Source organism: Dipodomys spectabilis, unplaced genomic scaffold (assembly GCF_019054845.1).
Source record: "Dipodomys spectabilis isolate Male_0828 unplaced genomic scaffold, ASM1905484v1 ptg000039l, whole genome shotgun sequence".
Lineage (NCBI taxonomy): Eukaryota > Metazoa > Chordata > Mammalia > Rodentia > Heteromyidae > Dipodomys > Dipodomys spectabilis.
Window position 1 is genome coordinate 11212439 of NW_024870716.1, and position 19351 is coordinate 11231789.

The window sequence follows — 19351 nt, forward strand, 5'->3', positions numbered from 1 at the left end:
TACAGACAACTCCTGTGTCCACCTGTCCATTCTATAAAAATGATCTAGATACTCTCCAGTGTCCAGTTAAAGTATTATTTTTTTAGCCAGAAACAGATAACTGTAAAAATTCAGGAAATATCTCAATTTTAAATTTCAATCTGACGTCCTGTTTTTGATAGGAAATAAAAAAGTTTCTGTTCTCTCATTATTCCTTTGCTTCTGCTTCACTCATTTTAAAAGAACAGTTGTCAGGTACTGGTGACTACTAGGGAGGCTGAGATCTGAGGTTCAAAGCCAGCCCTGGCAGGAAAGTCTGAAACTCTTATCTCCAATTAACCACCAAAAAGCTGTACTTTTGACTCACTAGCCTAGATAAAAAAAGCTAAAGGATAGTGCCTAGGACCTGAGTTCAAACTCTAGTACTGTCACGTGCATGCACACACGTGAGTGCTACAGGAGCTGTGTGGCACAAAGGCTTGGATACGACCTAGGGAGCCCCATCCCCAAGACCTGAACCAGAGGCTTTAGTTGGAGATGAGGCTGGAGGGAGCAGTCAGTAAGGTGCGTCTGGATTCTGACACAGCTGCTCTTACCTGCCTCAAGTTTGACACTACTAGGCTAATTTCACTTCTGTGGCAACGAAATGCCAGATATTTATAGGACCATAGTTCCTTCTGAAATGAAATACACACATCACTTTGATTGGTAGTGAGTGGGACTTTCACTCAATGCTTATGTGCCAGGACCTGCCACATTAGGAAAATGTTTAAGTGAACCTAATGGTTAGGTGGCTGGGTAGGGCCCTGTGAGGATTCTGGCAGCATGGTGATTCATTTGATGCTTCTACAGATCAGAGAAACCTGGTTCAAGTGGAGAGATGATGGACCCTACCTTCATCTGACATGTTACCTAAAGACTGAACACCGGGACTACAGGTTGTCACATTATCTCTGACTTCAGTGAAGTTCAAATTTGAATGGAACTACCTCAATTGCCATTGCTTAGTCGCTTCAGAAGTAGACTCAGTCACTTCTTGGACATTACAGCTCCTAAAACTCACCTAATTGGTTATCCTGCTCTTAAAGTAAGTCTATCTATGTAGCGACACTCAACTCACACTGACACCCAAGGAATGTAGACCAGAGCTAATAACACCCACACTGAGAACCAATAGGTTCAGAGCCAAAGGTTTAGTGCATGCTGACCAGCCTATGAGGCCCTGGGTTCAAAGCTTTATTTCATCTCTGTCACCAAAAATTAAAATAGTAATAATAATTTTAAAAATGTTTGAAAAAAAATTTTAAACTAGGCTCCAGTGGCTTGCACCTGTAATCTAGCTACTCAGGAGGTTGAGATCTGAGGATCACGGTTCAAAACCAGCCTAGGCAGCAAAGTCTGTGAGAATCGTATCTCCAATTAACGACTATGAAACTGGAAGTGGCTCTGTGGCTCAGAGTGGTACAGCACTAGCCTTGAGTGGAAGAACTCAGGGACAGCACCCAGGCTCTGAGTTCAAGCCTTACAACCAGCAAAAACAAAAACCAAAACCCCCATAACTTTAACATGTTGCCTTTATTTCTCATATCACAGCAGCATTTCCTGGAATTAGCACTGGCCCCTGTGCTTAACTTGATTTCTTTTTTCTTTGGTCCGGTCATGGGGCCTGAACTCTGGGCCTGGGCGCTGTCCCTCAGCTCTTCAGCTCAAGGCTAGCGCTCTACCACTTGAGCCACAGCGCCACTTCCGGCTTTTTTCTATTTGCTTATGTGGTGCTGAGGAATCGAACCCAGGGCCTAAGGCATGTAAGGCAAGCGCTCTACCACTGAGCCACCTTCCCAGCCCCTTAACTTGATTTCTCTACTCAGATTTTAATCAATTTTGATTATTACGTTTTAAACACTGGAATCTAATTCATTTCTTTTTAATAGTATGTCAATACATGCAGACTATACAAAATATGCTCATAAGCTGCCAGATTTAAAAAAAAATTTTCTTATGGATTAACCTATTATAAATAGAATTGGCTTCTTCAACAATTGGTTAGGTAATTGCTTTCCCCTGGTGACTTTAAACATCCAGTGTTCGCACAGAATTTAAGACACTACTGATAGCCCAGAGTTCCAAAGTAGCAAAGTCACAGCTGGCCTGCTCTGAAAGTAGGGCTTACTAGCATTCCAAGGCCTTCAGCTTTGTCATCTCCACATACTCCCAAAGTGGACTGCATATTCTGGAGATGTTAAGGAGTGACAGAAGTGTGTTGCCAAACTGCACAGAGTGCAGCTGGATTCACAGTGCTTTGAATTCCATCTCCAGATGTGTCCTTCCACTGAAAAGGCTTTGTTACATTTTGGCCCTTTTCCCTTGGTAATTGGTATCATGCAAGGGTGAGGAATTATAAATGGTCATTTACTCCACGCTAACCAAAGCTGATTCATTTTTTTAGCTTGTAATTTACTTTTTAGACACTTCTTGAATTATTTTGTTTGGAGGGTCCCAGCATTTACTTAAGGCTTCCTAATTTGCTTGGCTTCTTTGCTTGGCTAGCACTCTACCACTTGAGCCAAGTCTCCAGACTGGCTTTTTTGCTGGTTATTATGGAGATAGAGTTTAAGAGACTTTTCTGCCTATGCTGGCCTCAAATTGCCATCCTCTGGATCTCAGCTTCCTGAGTAGGTAGGATTACAGGTATGACCCACAAGTATCCAGCTTAATTCTTCATTTTGATATAACTGGTAATGATGGACTTCTCTAGATTTTTCAATTTATTTTGGATAATTATAGCTTTACAAAGTTCCTTAGTATTTACTTTGCTAGGATATTTCCCATAATATTCTCAAAAATATTCATCATATTAGATAGTTAAACTAAAATGGTTTTACCTTACAATTCAAATATTCTTTCTTAGAACAAAGTATGAATCCAAAGTTTAAGGCTCTTTACAATTTGTGGTTTTAAAGTGTAGTTATCACTGAATAATTAACCCAAGTGTAACAATAAAACTAACATATCGGGCTGGGAAGGTGGCTCAGTGGTAGAGCGCTTGCCTTGCATGCATGAGGCCCTGGGTTCGATTCCTTAGCACCACATAAGCAAAAAGAAAAAAGCCGGAAGTGGCGCTTGGCTCAAGTGGTAGAGCGCTAGCCTTGAGCTGAAGAGCTGAGGGACAGCGCCCAGGCCCAGAGTTCAGGCCCCACGACTGGACCCCCCCAACAAAAAACTAACATCAACTGTCTAAAACGCAAACTTTTTAATGTTGCAGATCCAACAGTATTTACGAAAGAATTTTTCTTGGTTAGGAGACAAGCTGTGTTCTCTGAATCATGAAAGAAAACAGACATTCAGAGATCAAAAAAGCTTTGACCTTAAATAGCAGAACTGATATCCATTTAAAAAAATTGTGCTTTGGCCAGGCACTAGTGGCTCACAACTGTAATCCTAGCTACTCAAGAGGCTGAGCTCTGGGGACTGAGGTTCAAAGCCGGCCTTGGCAGGAAAGTCATAATCTCCAATTAACCACCAATTAACCACAAAAAATTAAGAAAGTAGACTTTTGGTTCAAGTCATATAGTGCTAGCCTTGAGCACAAAAGTTCAGCCACAGTGTCTAGGATTGTCACAAAAATAAGTAAAAATTTAAAAATTTCTACTTTATGAAACTAGAGGTTTAGCTCCATAGAATATGTGTTCAGTATATAAAAGGCCATGGGTTTAATCTCCAGGTCCTCCATCCCCCAAAACAAACAACCAATAAAAAGCCACAACCACTTTTTCCATAGAAGCAGAAAAGTGCAAGACCAGTGACACGAATGTGCTAAGAAACTCAGTGAATCCAAGTACATAAAAAAGACATCCATATGGGCACAAACTAAAACCAAACTATTCGAAGACAAAAATGCCAACATTGAGAGCAGCAAGAGAGAAACAGAAGTGACTGATTTATCAATCGCATACAATGGATCCTCAAATAAGATGGACAGATCTGTCATCAAAAACAATATGGGGTTGTCGGGCACCGGTGGCTCACGCCTGTAATCCTAGCTACTCAGGAGGCTGAGATCTGAGGATCGAGGTTCAAAGCCAGCCCGGGCAGGAAAGTCCTTGAGACTCTTATCTCCAATAAGCCACTAGAAAACTGGAAGTGGCGCTGTGGCTCAAGCAGTAGAACACTCATCTTGAGCTGAAGAGCTGAGGGACAGCGCCCAGGCCCAGAGTTCAAGCCCCATGATCGACAAAAAAAAAATGGGGAGTCAGAGCAGTAGGACAGTTTTAATTCCAACATTCATGCAGAATGCTCATAGGCCTCAAATAACCAAGATAATCTTGAAAAACACGAAGTTGGGGGATGCATACATCTCCATTTCTGCCTTGGTTGTTTTCTAGGTAGGGGCTTGCTTTGCGCTCCAGCCAGCCTCCCTGTGATTCTATCTGAGCCTCTGGTGTCACTGGGGACAGCAGGTACATGCCACTGTGCTCAGCTTTTGTGCCTCCTCTAGAGTTGGAGTCACCAGCACAGGCTGCCATGTCCAGACATCGATGGAGATGGATTCTCTTAAACTTTTTCTTTTTTTTTTTTTGGGTCCGGTCGTGGGGTCTGAACTTCTGGGCCTGGGCGCTGTCCCTCAGCTCTTTTAGCTCAAGGCTAGCGCTCTACCACTTGTGCCACAGCGCCACTTCCAGCTTTTTTCTTTTTGCTTATGTGGTGCTGGGGAATCGAACCCAGGGCCTTGAGCATGCAAGGCAAGCGCTCTACCACTGGGCCACCTCCCCAGCCCAGGATTCTCTTAAACTTTTGTGCCCAGGATGCCTTGAACTATGATCACCTAATTTCCACCTCCCAACGAGCTAGGATTATTGGTGTAAGCTGGCTTCATACATTCTAACTTCAAAGTTGACTATTAATCTATAGTAATCAAAACATAGGGATTAAAATATGAAAAAGAACTCAGAATCCAGATTTTCAACAATGGTACCAACACACTATTCACTGGAGAAAAAAATGGTCTCTTCAGAAAGTAGTGCTAGTTTAACTGGATAGGCATATGTAAAAGATGAAGCTGGACTCCTACTTCAAAGAAGACAATTTTTTTTCTGGGAGGAAAAAAAAAAAACCTAAACATACAAGCTCAGGATTTGGCAATACCTTGTACAAGACAATGTACCCCTAGCTACACTGAAGGCTGAGAATTGAGTTTTGAAGCCAGACTGAGCAAACAAATCTGAGAAGACTCTTATCTCCTATTAATTAGCAAAAAGCTGGAAGTAAATTGCACACCAGTGGCTAACATCTGTAATCCTAGCTACTCAGGAGACTGAGATATGAGGATTGTGGTTCCAAGTCAGCAGGGGCAGGGAAGTCCAAAAAGCAGGAAGCAAAGCTGTGGCTCAAGTGGTAGAACACCATCCTTGAGCCAAACAGCTAAGTGAAAGCATGAGGCCCTGACTTCAAGCCCCAGTGGACAGAGAGAGAGAGAGGAGGAGGAGACACAAACAAGACTTGTCAAAATTAAAAATGTTTGTGTGCTAAAGAACACTATCACTATCAAGAGGTGAGAAAACAACTTACAAGAAGGAGTACTTGCAAACCAAACAATGTCAAAGCATGAGTATCTAGAACTTTGAAAATACTATAACTTACTCTGCTGGCGTAGTTAGAGTGGTAGAACATCTGCTTTGTAAGGCCCTAAGTTCAAATCCTAGTGCCACCAAGAAAAGGGAGAAAGTTTGAGTAGGAAGGTAGCTCAGTGGTAGAGTGTTTGCCTTGCATGCATGAGGCCCTGGGTTCGATTACTCAGTACCACATAGGCAAAAAAAGCTTGGCACTGTGGCTCAGGTGGTAGAGCGTTAGCTTTGAGCTGAAGAGCTGAGAGACAGTGCCCAGGACCAGAGTTCAGGCCCCACGACTGGCAAAAAAAAAAAGAAAAGGGAGAAAGTTTGTGTGTGTGTGTGTGTGTGTGTGTGTGTGTGTGTGTGTGTGTGTGTGAGTCATGGAGCTTGAACTCTGGGCTTGGGCACTATCCCTGCGCTCTTCAGCTCAAGGCAAGTGCTCTACTGCTTGAGCCACACGCTGCTTCCAGTTTTCTGAGTGGTTTATTGGAGATAAGAGTCTCATGGACTTTCCTGCCCAGGCTGGTTTTGAACCATGATCTTGAGATCTCAGCCTCCTGAGTAGCTAGGATTATAGGCGCAAGCCACCGGCACCCAGTGCAGAAAGAATTCTTACAGCTCAACAATAAAAGGAAAACTCCAACAAGCACATGAAACTTTGTCCTGCATCATTAGTCACTAAGGAAAGACAAGGCAAACCACAAGGAGATAATAATTTACGTCCACAATTAGAACAGCTATAACCAAAAGCATCAGATAACAACAAATGTCGATAAGGCTATAGAAAAACTGAAATCCGGGCTGGGAAGGTGGCTCAGTGGTAGAGTGCTTGCCTTGCATGCATGAGGCCCTGGGTTCGATTCCTCAGCACCACATATGCAAAAAGAAAAAAAGCCGGAAGTGGCACTGTGGCTCAAGTGGTAGAGTGCTAGCCTTGAGCTGAAGAGCTGAGGGACAGCGCCCAGGCCCAGAGTTCAGGCCCCATGACCGGACCCAAAAAAAAAAAAAAAAAAACTGAAATCCTCACAGAGGATACAGGCCTGGTGGAAAAGTTGCATGACTCCCCAAAATGCTAAACTTAAGAGTTACTGTATGACCCAGCAATCTTAACTCTATGCCAAAGGGACTGGCAAATGGTACTGAACAAATATTTGAACACATAAGTAAACACAGCAACACTACTCATCATGGTTAATGGTACAAATCACCTAACTGCCCATCAGTAGATGAATAATGAATAAAATGTGATCTATATAAATAGAATAGATTATGCAGCCATAGAAATGAACAAAATACTGACATGTGCTACAACATGATTTAAAAAGTTACACTAAGTAAAATAAGCCAGACATAAGTCATCACATATTATGTAATTCCTTTCTGTGCAGTATCTAGAATAATTAAGTCCACAGAGAAAGATTGGTGTGTGCCAGGAGCTGGGGAAAGGAAAAATAGGAAGTGAATGTTTTGGGGGTACGAAGTTTCTCTTCTGCTGTCAAATGTTTGGACCTAAACAGAGGTGGCAGTTTCCCATTATGAATATTTCCTATGAGTATTTCCTTTTTTTCAGTATCAAATTTCATACAAGTTGATTCCTATTGATCATTAAAACCCAAATCTCTTCTCCATTTTCATATTGAAATCAATGAAATAAGGCACGAAATGCAAGTGCGCTACTTCAGCAAGGCCAGGCCACAGGCTCAAGCTGGTGGCGCCTGCATTGTGCTACATGTGGTTTGAGTTACCTCCCCTCCCAAGTCTCAATTTCACAGGGATTAAATTCCCCTGGTTGAGTCACAAAAGTTGCTTTATCTCCTTCACCACCTGCCAAGCATAGCAGGATCTGAAAGTATCAACCTTCTCTGTTCTTTCCACAGAGGGAAAGAGGAGGGCAGTTTATTTAGCTAAGTAACAAAAACGTGTACAACTGAGAGCTATAAACATGCTCAAAACTCCTCAGCCCCTCCAGTAAGTATTATTTGGGCCATCTAAGTAGTGAAGATAGGGCTGGGAAGGTGGCTCAGTGGTAGAGCGCTTGCCTTGCATGCATGAGACCCTGGGTTCGATTCCTCAGCACCACATAAGCAAAAAGAAAAAAGCCAGAAGTGGCACTGTGGCTCAAGTGGTAGAGCGCTAGCCTTGAGCTGAAGAGCTGAGGGACAGCGCCCAGGCCCACAGTTCAGGCCCCACGACCGGACCCAAAAAAAAAAAAAAAGTGAAGATTCAGTACACTGAAGAGCTGGCTAATGCTGTCTAAGAATTGATGTTTTGGAGCAAGAATGCCACCAAAATCAACACGGTTCTCTGTTTTTTGTTGTTGGTTTGCCAGTCCTGGGGCTTGAACTCAAGGCCTGGCCACAGTCCCTGAGCTTCTGATAAAGGCTAGCACTAAGCCACATTCCCAGCCCAACATAGTTCTCTGTTCAAAGCTCTTTAATTCAACCTCTGTGAATCATTCCTACTTTTCCAAGTATAATACAGTTCAGTTCTAGCTCTATGAACCAACTGCATCTGAATCACCTTTGGTACTATGCAAAAAATCAAGTTTCAGCCAGGTGTCAGTGGCTCACACCTGTAATGCCAATCAGTCAGGAAGCTGAGATCTGAAGATCATGGTTGAAAAGCCAGTCCAGACAGGAAAGTCCATTAGATTCTTTATCTCCGATTAATCACAAAAAGGAGAAAACAAAAAAGCTGAGAGTATAAAGCTAAGGGACAGCGCGCACACCTTCAGTTCCAGCCCCAGGACTGGCACAAAAAAAAGGTATATGGAGATATGATTCAGGAAATTTATTTCAAACTGATTCGTGTGTGTGTGTGTGTGTGTGTGTGTGTGTGTGTGTGTGTGTGTGTGTGTGTGTGTGTGAGAGAGAGAGAGAGAGAGAGAGAGAGAGAGAGAGAGAGAGAGAATGTATTGGTACTGGGGCTTGAACCTAGAGTCTCAAAGGACTCACTTAGCTTTTTTGTTCAAGGCTAATCCATCTCAAATTAATCTGAAAAAAAAAAAAAAAAACCAACCAGATTTGTTCTTAACAAGATGGGACTACAGTCATTTGTTCTCAACAAGATGGGACTGCAACCATTTAACCCACAGGTAATAAGGACATATATTGTTTTTACAAGGACATGATCATAAGTACTGGGAAGTTTACTAGTCAGAACTAAGTACCAACACCCACTTATATGAATTCCTCTGTCTGGACTCTCACTGGACATCACTCCATTAAATAAGAATGTAAAATGCGGCTGTGTGTGTTACACAATATCAGAGAGTAAAAGTGGCATAGATGACAAAGTTGTGGTATACTAAAAGAAATTGTTTCTAGTCCTTATTTCTTTGGAACTTGAATAATAAAAGGCTAGATTTGGGAGGGGGATGGAAGGGGAGAAGGAAGGAGTTGGGGAGGTGGGGAGGGAAGGGATTGTAGGGAAAAAACAAAGGAATGAGTAACAATGCTTCATAGGAAATGTACTCATTTCCTCACTCATATAACTGTAACCCCTCTGTACAGTATCTTTTTTTTTGAGGGGAGGGGGGTCCGGTCATGGGTCTGACTCTGGGCTTGAGCACTGTTCCTCAGCTCTTCAGCTCAAGGCTAGCGCTCTACCACTTGAGCCACAGCACCACTTCCGGCTTTTTTCTTTTTGCATATGTGGTGCTGAGGAATCGAACCCAGGGCCTCATGCATGCAAGGCAAGTGCTCTACCACTGAGCCAACTTCCCAGCCCTCTGTACAGTATCTTTACAATAAAAAATATACATTTAAAAAAAGGCTAGATTTCATCCAGTAAGTTTTACTGACATCAAGAAGTGACTCTTGCTACTAGACTGGGCACTACTGGTAACTTAATGACTTCCAATAGGGTGGAGACTCCTCTTCCTTGACCATTTTGACAACTAACAGGTTTACTGCCTGAAATAAACTACTTGATTTTAAATTATTTATGCTGCTACACCTAGTGACAACCTGGTTCTTTTACTGCTTTGTACCTAAAATGCACTGCCAAGTCCTTCTAAAGTGGGTTGGGAAGGTGGCTCAGTGGTAGACCGCTTGCCTTGCATGCATAAGGCCCTGGGTTTGATTCCTCAGCACCACATAAGCAAAAAGAAAAGAGCTGGAAGTGGCGCTGTTGCTCAAGTGGTAGAGCGCTAGCTTTGAGCTGAAGAGCTGAGGGACAGCACCCAAGCCCAGAGTTCAGGCCCCATGACCAGACCAAAAAAAAAAAAAAAGTCCTTCTAAAGTGTAAAGTGTCTGGTCCACAGCTTGACTACACTTCCAAATGACTACAGAAGAGAATTTAATTTACGTCAGCTCTTCTAATTGTATTTACAAATACAGAGCAATTTTGAGGATGGAAATCTAGTGCTTTAAAATATTACCTATTTACAGAAAGCAGTCCTTCATTCAAAATACGCAGAAAGTAGTTATTGCATTTCCTAGACTGAACAGAATATTTCAGTAAATATTTTATATGCCAGATATTTTAATATGTACTCAATAACAATACTGCTCATGATTTGTTTGATGGTAGAGCGCATGAATCATTACAGACCTTAAGTGTAACAAAACTAGAGGCCAGGCACTGGTGGCTGCAATCTTAGCTATTCAGGAGGCTGAGATCTGAGGATGGAGGTATGAAACCAGCCCAGTGAAACAAACTGGAGAGACTTATCTCCAATTAACTAGCAAAAGCAGAGGTGGAGTTGTAGCTCAAGTGATGGAGTGCTAGCTTTGAGAAAAAAAGCCAAACAAATGGCACAAAGTGAAAATGTGTGTGTGTGTGTGTGTGTGTGTATGTGTGTGTGTGTGTATGTGTTTGTGTGTGTAGGCAGGGTTGAGCAGAATACATATTCTTTCTTTTTTTATATTTTTGGCATAGACCAAGACTTGAACTCCTTATCTGACACTTTCATTCATTGGCTGGTGCTCTACCATGGGACCCATGCCTCAAAACCCTAACAGAATATAAATCCTGTAATAGAGCAAGAAAAATTGTTTCAAAATTAGTTTCTATTTCTCTATTTAAAGCAATAAATACATAAACACATAAAGTAAGGAAATAGGTGGTCTCTGAGTTTGCAGTACTTGGATAAACTCTAATATTCTGAACATTAAATCTCTCCATAGTTTCATTTTATAACAAGAAGTAACGATGTACCTCATGGTGAAAAAAATGGACAAGCCCCAGGACTGGCTAAAAACAACAACAACAACAACAAAAAACCACTCTTTTGTCTTCTAGATACATTTTTGTCATTCTAGATACATTTCCTCAACATCTCTAAGCAGATAATAATACATCAATTATAGTTACAGAAACTGTGTGTGTGTGTGTGATCCAACATGAAAAGGCCAAAGAACTAGATGCCAAAAATTGTGTGTATGTGTGAGAGTGAGACCCAACAAGGAAAGGCCAGAGAACTTGATGAGAAAGGGGGAGAGGGGAAAGAAGGGAGGGGAGGGAGAGGGAGAGGAAGGGAGGAGGGGAGAGAGAGAGGGAGAGAGAGAGAGACAAGGGTAGGGCAGGAGGGAAAGAAAGACAGAGGGGGGGAAGAGCAAGGGAAGGAGAGAGGGGGGAAGGAGAGGGGGAGAGAGAGGTGGAGGGAGAAGGGGGAAGGGAAGGAGGAGGGAGGGGGAAGGAGTATTTGTGTCCTTAGAGGGAAAAGCCAGAATGTGAGCGTGTGTGAGCGTGTGTGTGTGTGTGTGAGAGAGAGAGAGAGAGAGAGAGTGTGTGTGTGTGTGTGTGTGTGAGAGAGAGAGAGAGAGAGAGAGAGAGAGAGAGAGAGGAGAGAGAGGAGAGAGAGAGAGAGAGTGTCCTAACACGGAAAAGCCAGAGACCTGGTGCCAAATTCAGGTCACAACCCCCAAAACTGTGAGAGGCCAAAACACAGACCACGTAGAAAACCTAGCTCTTCCCACAGGACCGGGTGCTGTGGGATTTGGAGCATTTTTTTTTCTTTCCCCGCCCAGCTCGGCGGTTTTTTGGGTTGCAAGCCCCTGGGGGCCGCAGTGAGGGCTGGGAGACCACAGGGCCTCGCAGCTCCGCACTCCCCGGGCCAGAAGACGGGGGAGACGGGGCCCGCCTCGCCCCCACCGCCAGGCCCACCGGCGCGTCCCCCAGGTGCCCTTGGAAGAGGCGGCCGCGAACTGAGCCTCACCCGGGCCGGCGGCCTCCAGTTCCGCCCCGCCCGCCCCGCCCGCCCCGCCCGCCCCGCCCGCCCCGCCCGCCGGCCCGGGCCTCGGCGCAGGCTCCGCCCCTTGCCACCCCGCCGGGCCCCGGGTCTCCGCCCGCTGCCCCTCACCCCGAGGACGAGCCGGCGCGGCGCAGGCCTCCCGCCCGGGACCCCCGGCAGGGCCCTGCCCTCACGCCCGCGGCGGGCGGCCCCTAGGCGGGCGCAGCCACCACCCCAGCCCGGGGCTCCGGCCTGGCGAACGCGGCCCTTGACTCTCACCTGCGTCCCCACCACGACGATCTGCGGCAGCTGGATGATGTCGGCGCCCACGGTATTGAAGACGTCCTGTAGCTTGTTGATGACAGGAATGAGGGCCTCCATGGCTCCCGAAACCCGGGACCCCCGACCGGCTGGCTGCGGCAATGAATGGGGGACCCAGCCCAGAACCTGCCTCGTCCTCCGCTCCACCGCCCTCTCCTCGGGAGCTCGCACCCATTGGACCCTGCCGCCGACTCTCGGCCCCCTCCCGGCAGGCCATGCGCCTCGAAGGGCGTGGGGAGAAGCAAAGCCTACCGGGAGATGTAGTTTGGGAGCGAAGGACCGAGGATGCCTACGGCTCCCAGAAGGCTGTGCGGCATGGGCCGGGCCCAGAGCCCGCTGGAGGGGAGGGGGGGGGGGGGATCGTCGAGGCCACACGTCCTGTCGAAAACCTGGGGAGCGAAACGGGGAACCAGAGGCAAGAGACATTTGCACACCTGTCCTAGAGGCGCGATGGATGTGACACACTGGGTGTGTTAGGAACAGCGATGTAAACACTAATAGGGGTGTTACCAACAATAACGTAAATGTCAACACAAGTCGGAAGCGAAAGTAAATACTGAAGTCCTCATAGGAATTGGTGTTGTAAGACAGAAAATAGAGGGGGTGGGAATGTGGCTTACTGGTAGAGTGCTTTTCTAGCATTCACGAAACGAGAGCCACCAGTACCGGGTGAAAACTATTATTTTAAAGATAAAAATTATAAGAGCCGGCGGCGGTGGCTCACGCCTGTAATCTTAGCTACTCAGGAGGCTGAGGATCACTGTTCAAAGCCAGCCCCGGCAGGAAAGTCTCTGAGACTCTTATCTCCAATTAACCACCAGAAACCCGGCAGTGGGGCTGTGGCTCAAGTGGTAGAGCGCTAGCCTTGAGCTGAAGAGCTGAGGGACAGCGCCCAGGCCCAGAGTTCAAGCCCCACGACCGACAAAAAAAAAAAAAGCAGCAGCATAAGGATATTAATTAGAATAGAATAAACAGATAATGGCATTTTGTAAAACATTTTTTTGGGGGGGGTCTGGTCATGAGGCCTGAACTCTGGGCCTGGGCGCTGTCCCTCAGCTCTTCAGCTCAAGGCTAGCGCTCTACCACTTGAGCCACAGCGCCACTTCCGGCTTTTTTCTTTTTGCTTATATGGTGCTGGGGAATCAAACCCAGGGCCTCATGCATGCAAGGCAAACGTTCTACCACTGAGCCACCTTCCCAGCCCCTTGTAAAACTTTTTTATGTATAAAAAGGCCCTCATTTTTAGGATACAATTCAATGAACTACTTGGGGCAAAAGAAAGGAACAGAAAAATCACAGTAGTGAAACATTACAAACTGATAAAACTAACTGAAGGTTGTGTATAGCTATGCATTGTATTATTCCTTGCTTTTTTTGTTCGTTTGTCAGTCATGGGACGTGAACTCAGGGCCTGAGTTTGTTCACTCGGGGTTAGTGCTTTATTTGAGCACAGTGCCACTTCCAGTTTTCTGGTGGTTAAACTGGAGATAAAGAATCTCAAGGCCTTTCATTCTCAGGCTGCCTTCCAACCACAGTCCTTAAATCTCAGCTTCCTAAGTAGCTAGGATTTCAGGTGTGAAACAATGGCATCCAGCTTCCTTGGGTTATTTCAGTGTTGACATTTTCCAAAATGTTTGGACACAGTAAAAACAATTCATGTAAATGGACACACACACACACACACACACACACACACACACACACAGAATAGCAATGCAAGCCAGGTGCCACTTACTCACATCTAACTACTCAGGAGGCTAAGACCAGAGGATCATGGTTCAAAGGATCATGGCAGGAAAGTCTGTAAGACTCTAAATCAGCAAAAAGCCAAAAGTAGAGCTGTGGCTCAAGTGGTAGAGCATCAGCCTTGAGCAAAAAAGTTCAGAGACAGCACCCAAACTCTGAGTTCAAGCCATAGGACTAATGCGTGTGTGCATGCACACACACACACACACACACACACACACACACACACACACACTCTAGTGATTTAGCTGGGAGTGGTGGTATATGCCTGTAATCTCAGCACTTGGAAAGCAAGGCAGGAGGATGGCAGCAAGGGTCTTTCAGGCCAGCCTGGGCTAGACAGGGAACACCTGTGTCCAAGGAAGGACGGGAAAGGGCAAGAAAAGAAAAGCAACATCTCCTTGACTAACCACTGTCACTTCCTTCTGAGTATGCTTTCTCAATAAGGATGAGTAGGGCAGGACATCTATAATTCCAGCCTCTGAGGAAGACTGCAGTTGGAAGCCAGACTAGGCCACAAATTTCAAAGATCCATCTTCACTAACAAGCCAGGAGTGACAGTACAATACCTGGCAACCCAGTACTTGGGAGGTGCAGGTAGAAGGATTGCTAAGACCAGCCCAGCAGCAACACTCAAGACCTTACTTTTAAAGAAAGCAAAAAGGGTTGGCAGGAGGCTCTGAATTCAAACCTCACAGCCAAAAGCAAAAACAAAGGAGGAGAGGAAGGAGGGGACAAAGCAGAGGAGGAGAAAGGGGAAAGAAGAGGAGGAAAGGGACCTGGATTTAAGAAATGTCTCAGGACTGAGAATGTGACTTAGTGGTAGAGTGCTTGCATGCATGAAGCGCTGGGTTCGATTCCTTGGTACCACATAAACAGAAAAAGCCAGAAGTGACTCTGTGACTCAAGCCTTGAGCAAAAGCAGCTCAGGGACAGTGCCTAGGCTCTAGGTTCAAGCCCCAGGACTGGCCAAAAAAAAAAAAAGAAAAAGAACTGTCTCAGGCCACAAGCTCCCCAGCTGGGTGCAAAAAGTCTGTAAATGGATACTGTAAATTTGGCATACTGCATTGAAAACATGCAAAACTAGTCCAGGTTAAAACATGAGGACTATCACGGGATTTTGTTAAATGACAACATTTTTTTTTAAGTTGGTTATGGTGGCACTTGCCCATGGCACTGGGGAGGTTGAGGGAGGAAAATGGTGAGTTCAACATCAGCTTGGTGAGTCTCTACTTTCAAAAAAGCCAATCAATTCAATCCATCAGTGTATTCCAGAAAATATCTTAAAGCATTGATGATTTGGAAAACAAGAGCTGGACCAATATTCTCTATATGCTATGTAAATCTTTATCTGCTGTGGCCTGGTTTCTGGTATTGTTGAAATGTGATTGCCTTGTCCTTTTTTGCTAAGTATACCTACTGTTCTGCTGCTAAATGTTTTTCTTTTTAGGTAGATGATATATTTTCTCTATCAAGCCTTCAAGTTTTCTTGGGTCAAAGTTTTTTGGAGTTGTTTGGAGTTTTTTTTGCCAGTCCTGGGGCTTGAAAGTCAGGGTCTAGACACTGTCCCTGAGCTTTTTTTTTTTTTTCTCTCAAGGCTAGCACTCTACCACTTGAAACCACTTCCAGCCTTTTCTGTGTATATGGTACTAGTTCTGTTCATGTGGAACCCATGGCTTCATGCATGCTAGGCAAGCACTCTACCACTAAGCTACATTCCCAGCCCATTGGGTCAAAGCTCTTTTTTTGTTTTATTTTTGGAGGGGTGGAAGACTGAGGCTTGAACTCCTTTCCTGCTCAAGGATGGTACGCTACCTGAGCTACAGCTACTTGAGTCACAGTTCCACTTCTGGTTTGTTGATGGTTAATTGGAGAAAAGACTCTCACAGACTCTCCTTACCCCTCCCCCCAACCCCAGGCTGGCTTTGAACCAGGATTCTCAGATCTTAGTCCCTGAGTAGCCAGGATTATAGGCATGAGCCACCAGCATCTGGTTTCCTATGTCAATGTTTAAGAGGTGATATTTGAGCAAAGACTTCAAAACAGCTGTGGACAAAGTCCCTTCCCCTCATTACGTTTCTCTATAGTCTTAACTTCCTCTCACCAACCATCCCTCCTTGCTAATCCACTTCTCTATAGAACAGCGATTTTAAAAAAACAAACAAAAAACAACTCTTTAATGATGCATTGCCCACCCACCCACCCCAGGAAATAGCAAAGAATAGTCACAATTGCAATCCTTTCTAAGTTCCCAATCTAGCACAGGAGGTAAGTGTTAACACTGTCATAAATAAAACAATTGTCAAGACTGTGTGTATTGAGAAGAATAGGAGTTCAAGCAAGACTTCCTAGAAGTTTCAAGTCAGGCACACATGCCCCATACCTATAATCCTAGCTACTCAGGGCATGAGATCTGAGGAAGCAAGTTGAAAGCCAGCCCAGGTAGACAAATCTCAAAGCCTCTTATCTCCAATGAAGCTGCAAAATGCCAGAAGTGTAGGCATGGCTTAAGTGGTAGAGTACCAGCCTTCAGCAAAAAAAAAAAAAAAAGACCAGGTGAGCGCTGAGTTCAAGCCTCCATACTAACACACACACACACACACACACACACACACACACACATTACATGTTCTCACTCGCTCAGTTGTGGAGGATAGACCTAAAAGGAAGAAGAGGATAATAGTGATAACGATGAAGAAAGTAAGGGTAGGGCTGGGATGTAGCTCAGTGGCTAATCACTTGCCTAGAAAGTACAACATCCTAGGTTCGATCCTCAGTACAAAAAGATGACTCTCTGGGAGAGGCTCAATGGAAAGGGGAGGAAGGGGAATGAAGAGGATCAAAGGCTGTACGCATATGCATACACATAAATACATCATATGTACATACATAGATGTATATATACATATAAATGTGTGTATATAAGTATGTATGTGTCTTACACATAAAATATATACATATATTAATTTGTGTATATATTATATATATGCATGTATAGAGCACATAGTATATACACATATGAAATCCATCATATAAAATACATGTTATGCCGGGCACTGGTGGCTCACACCTGTAATCCTAGCTACTCGGGAGGCTGAGATCTGAGGATCAAGGTTCAAAGCCAGCCTGGGCAGGAAACTCTGTGAGACTCTTATCTCCAATAACCACCAGAAAACCAGAAGTGGCACTGTGGCTCAAGCGGTAGAACGCTAACCTTGAGCTGAAGAGCACAGGGACAGCGCCCCAGCCCAGAGTTTAAGCCCCACGACTGACAAAAAAATATATACATATTCTATATTCTATATGATGGACGTTATATAACTATATATGTGTGTATATATAACAAATATTATAAATACATATACATACACATACAATGCAGCATAGTGAAACCCATCAAATGCTATTTGAAAAGAAGGAGAGAAGAAGGGGCAAAATGGAAATAGAGTGGAGGAGGTGAATTTGTTTAAAGTGTACAAGCCCCCTCATATTATCAAAAGCACTTTTTGTGTGTGTGACAGTACTGGGGCTTGAACATGGGGCATCATTCTCTCACTTGACATTTTGCTCAAGTTTGGATCTCAATCATTTGAGCCACAGTTCCACTTGCAACTTTTTTGGTGCTTAACTGGAGACATGAGTCTCACAGACTTTCCTGCCGGGGCTGGCTCCAAACCATAAATCTCAGATTTCAGCCTCCTGATTAGCTAGGATTATAGACATGAGCCACTGGTGCTTGACTTAGGTTCTATGATGTTAAGGCTCGTGATTTAACAGTCCCCATTTAAGTTGCCCAAGGCCATCTCTCCATTCCCCACAGTGAATGCAAAGTCCTTTCCACCTCAAGTTCACAGGTCCCAGGGATGGTCAAGGGTGTTTTTCTCTTGGGACTGCGACTGAGCTCAACGCCTGGTGCTTCTTAGACAAGTGCCCTACCACTTGAGCCCCACTTTGAGTCATGTAGCTTTTCATTTGCTTTTCGAGTAGAGTCTTATGCTTTTGTCCAGGCTGGGCTTCAGGCATACACCCCTATACCACACCCACAGGGACAATTTGAAGGCTGTACTTGGATAAGGTGATTTAGTCTAGGGACGATTTGGTGTCATTCACTCAGGATTTGGTTGGTTGTTTTTTTGTTTGTCTGTTTTGCCAGTCCTGGGGCTTGAACTCTGGGCCTGAGATTTTTGTGTTCAAAGCTAACTTTTTGTTGTTGTTGTTATTGTTGTTGTTTTGTTTTGTTTTTGGTCTGGTCATGGAGCCTGAACTCTGGGCCTGGGCACTGTCCCTCAGCTCTTCAGCTCAAGGCTAGCGCTCTACCACTTGAGCCACAGCACCATTTCTGGCTTTTTTCTGCTTATGTGGTGCTGATGAATAGAATCCAGGGCCTCAGGCATGCAAGGCAAGCGCTCTACCACTGAGCCACCTTCCCAGCCCCTCAAAGCTAGCGTTCTATCACTTGAGCCATAGCTCCATTTCTGACTTTTTGTGGTTATTGACGATACTCTCAAGGACTTTCCTGCCTGGGCTAGCTTTGCACTGTGATCCTCAGATCTCAGCCTCCTGAGTAGCTGGGATTACAAGTGTGAGCCACTGGCACCCAGTGGCTTCAGTTTGTACAGAATTATTTTCTCTGTCTGGTTAAGGAACTACTCGGATCTGAGCCATTGTCCCTTCACACATTTCCCTCCACATGGAATAAAATAGATTGAGGGAATAAAATTAACTCCTTCATTTGCCTTAAAACTTGTTCTCTAAGCTGGGTGCAAGTGGCTCACACCTGTAATCCCAACTACTCAGGAGTCTGAGATTTGAGGATCACAGTTCAAAGTCAGCCCTGACAGGAAAGTCGGTGAGACTCTCATCTCCAATTAACCACCAGAAAATGGGACGTGATGCTGTGGCTCAAGTGGTAGAACAGAGCTGAAGAACTGAAACAGTGCCCAGGTCCAGAGTTCAAGCTCCATGACAAAAAAAAAAAAAAAGCAAACCAAAACAAACAAAGAAAAACCAAACTTGCTCTCTAATTCTATTATTGTTCTATGTATTTAAATGTGTGGTTAGCACCTTTGTGCCAGGCACTAATTTATCACTGTAACCTTAGTTAGGAGCCTGAGATCTAGAGGATCATGGTTTAAAGTTGGTCTGACAAAAATGTCCCCAATTCTCTAATTATCCAACAAATATCCTTCCTAGAGGTGTGGTCCAAACAGTAGACCACCAGCTGAGCCAGAAAGGACTCTGAGTTCAAACCCTGGTACAAAAAAAAAAGTCAGGTGGCAGTGACTCACACCTGTAAGCCTTGCTACTTAGCTAAGATCTGAGGATCAAGGTTTGAAGTAGGCTAGGAAAGGAAAGTCTGTGAGACTGATCTCCAATTAAACACCAAAAGCCCTTAAGTAGTCCTGTGGCTCAAGTAGTAGAGAGCCAGCCTTAAAAAACAAAACAAAACAACAACAAAACCCAACTCAGAAGCAGCATTCAGGCCCCGAGTTTAAGCCTCATTACTTGCAAAAATAAAAAGAAA

At 44.6% G+C, this 19351-nt stretch overlaps 1 protein-coding gene across 4 annotated transcripts in view; it reads right to left on the bottom strand.

Annotated features, from left to right (window-relative positions):
• Dnm1l (dynamin 1 like) overlaps window positions 1-12323 on the bottom strand; it is a 48619-nt gene extending 36296 nt beyond the window's left edge. For 2 of the 4 annotated variants that reach the window (XM_042677438.1, XM_042677436.1), the window contains exon 1: window positions 12040-12323. In XM_042677438.1, the coding sequence (XP_042533372.1) occupies window positions 12040-12141 (102 nt within the window). In that variant the 5' untranslated portion in view covers window positions 12142-12323. The remainder of the gene's footprint in view (window positions 1-12039) is intronic. The other 2 variants (XM_042677439.1, XM_042677440.1) reach the window with 2 other exon arrangements.
• Between the last annotated feature and the right edge of the window lie 7028 nt (window positions 12324-19351).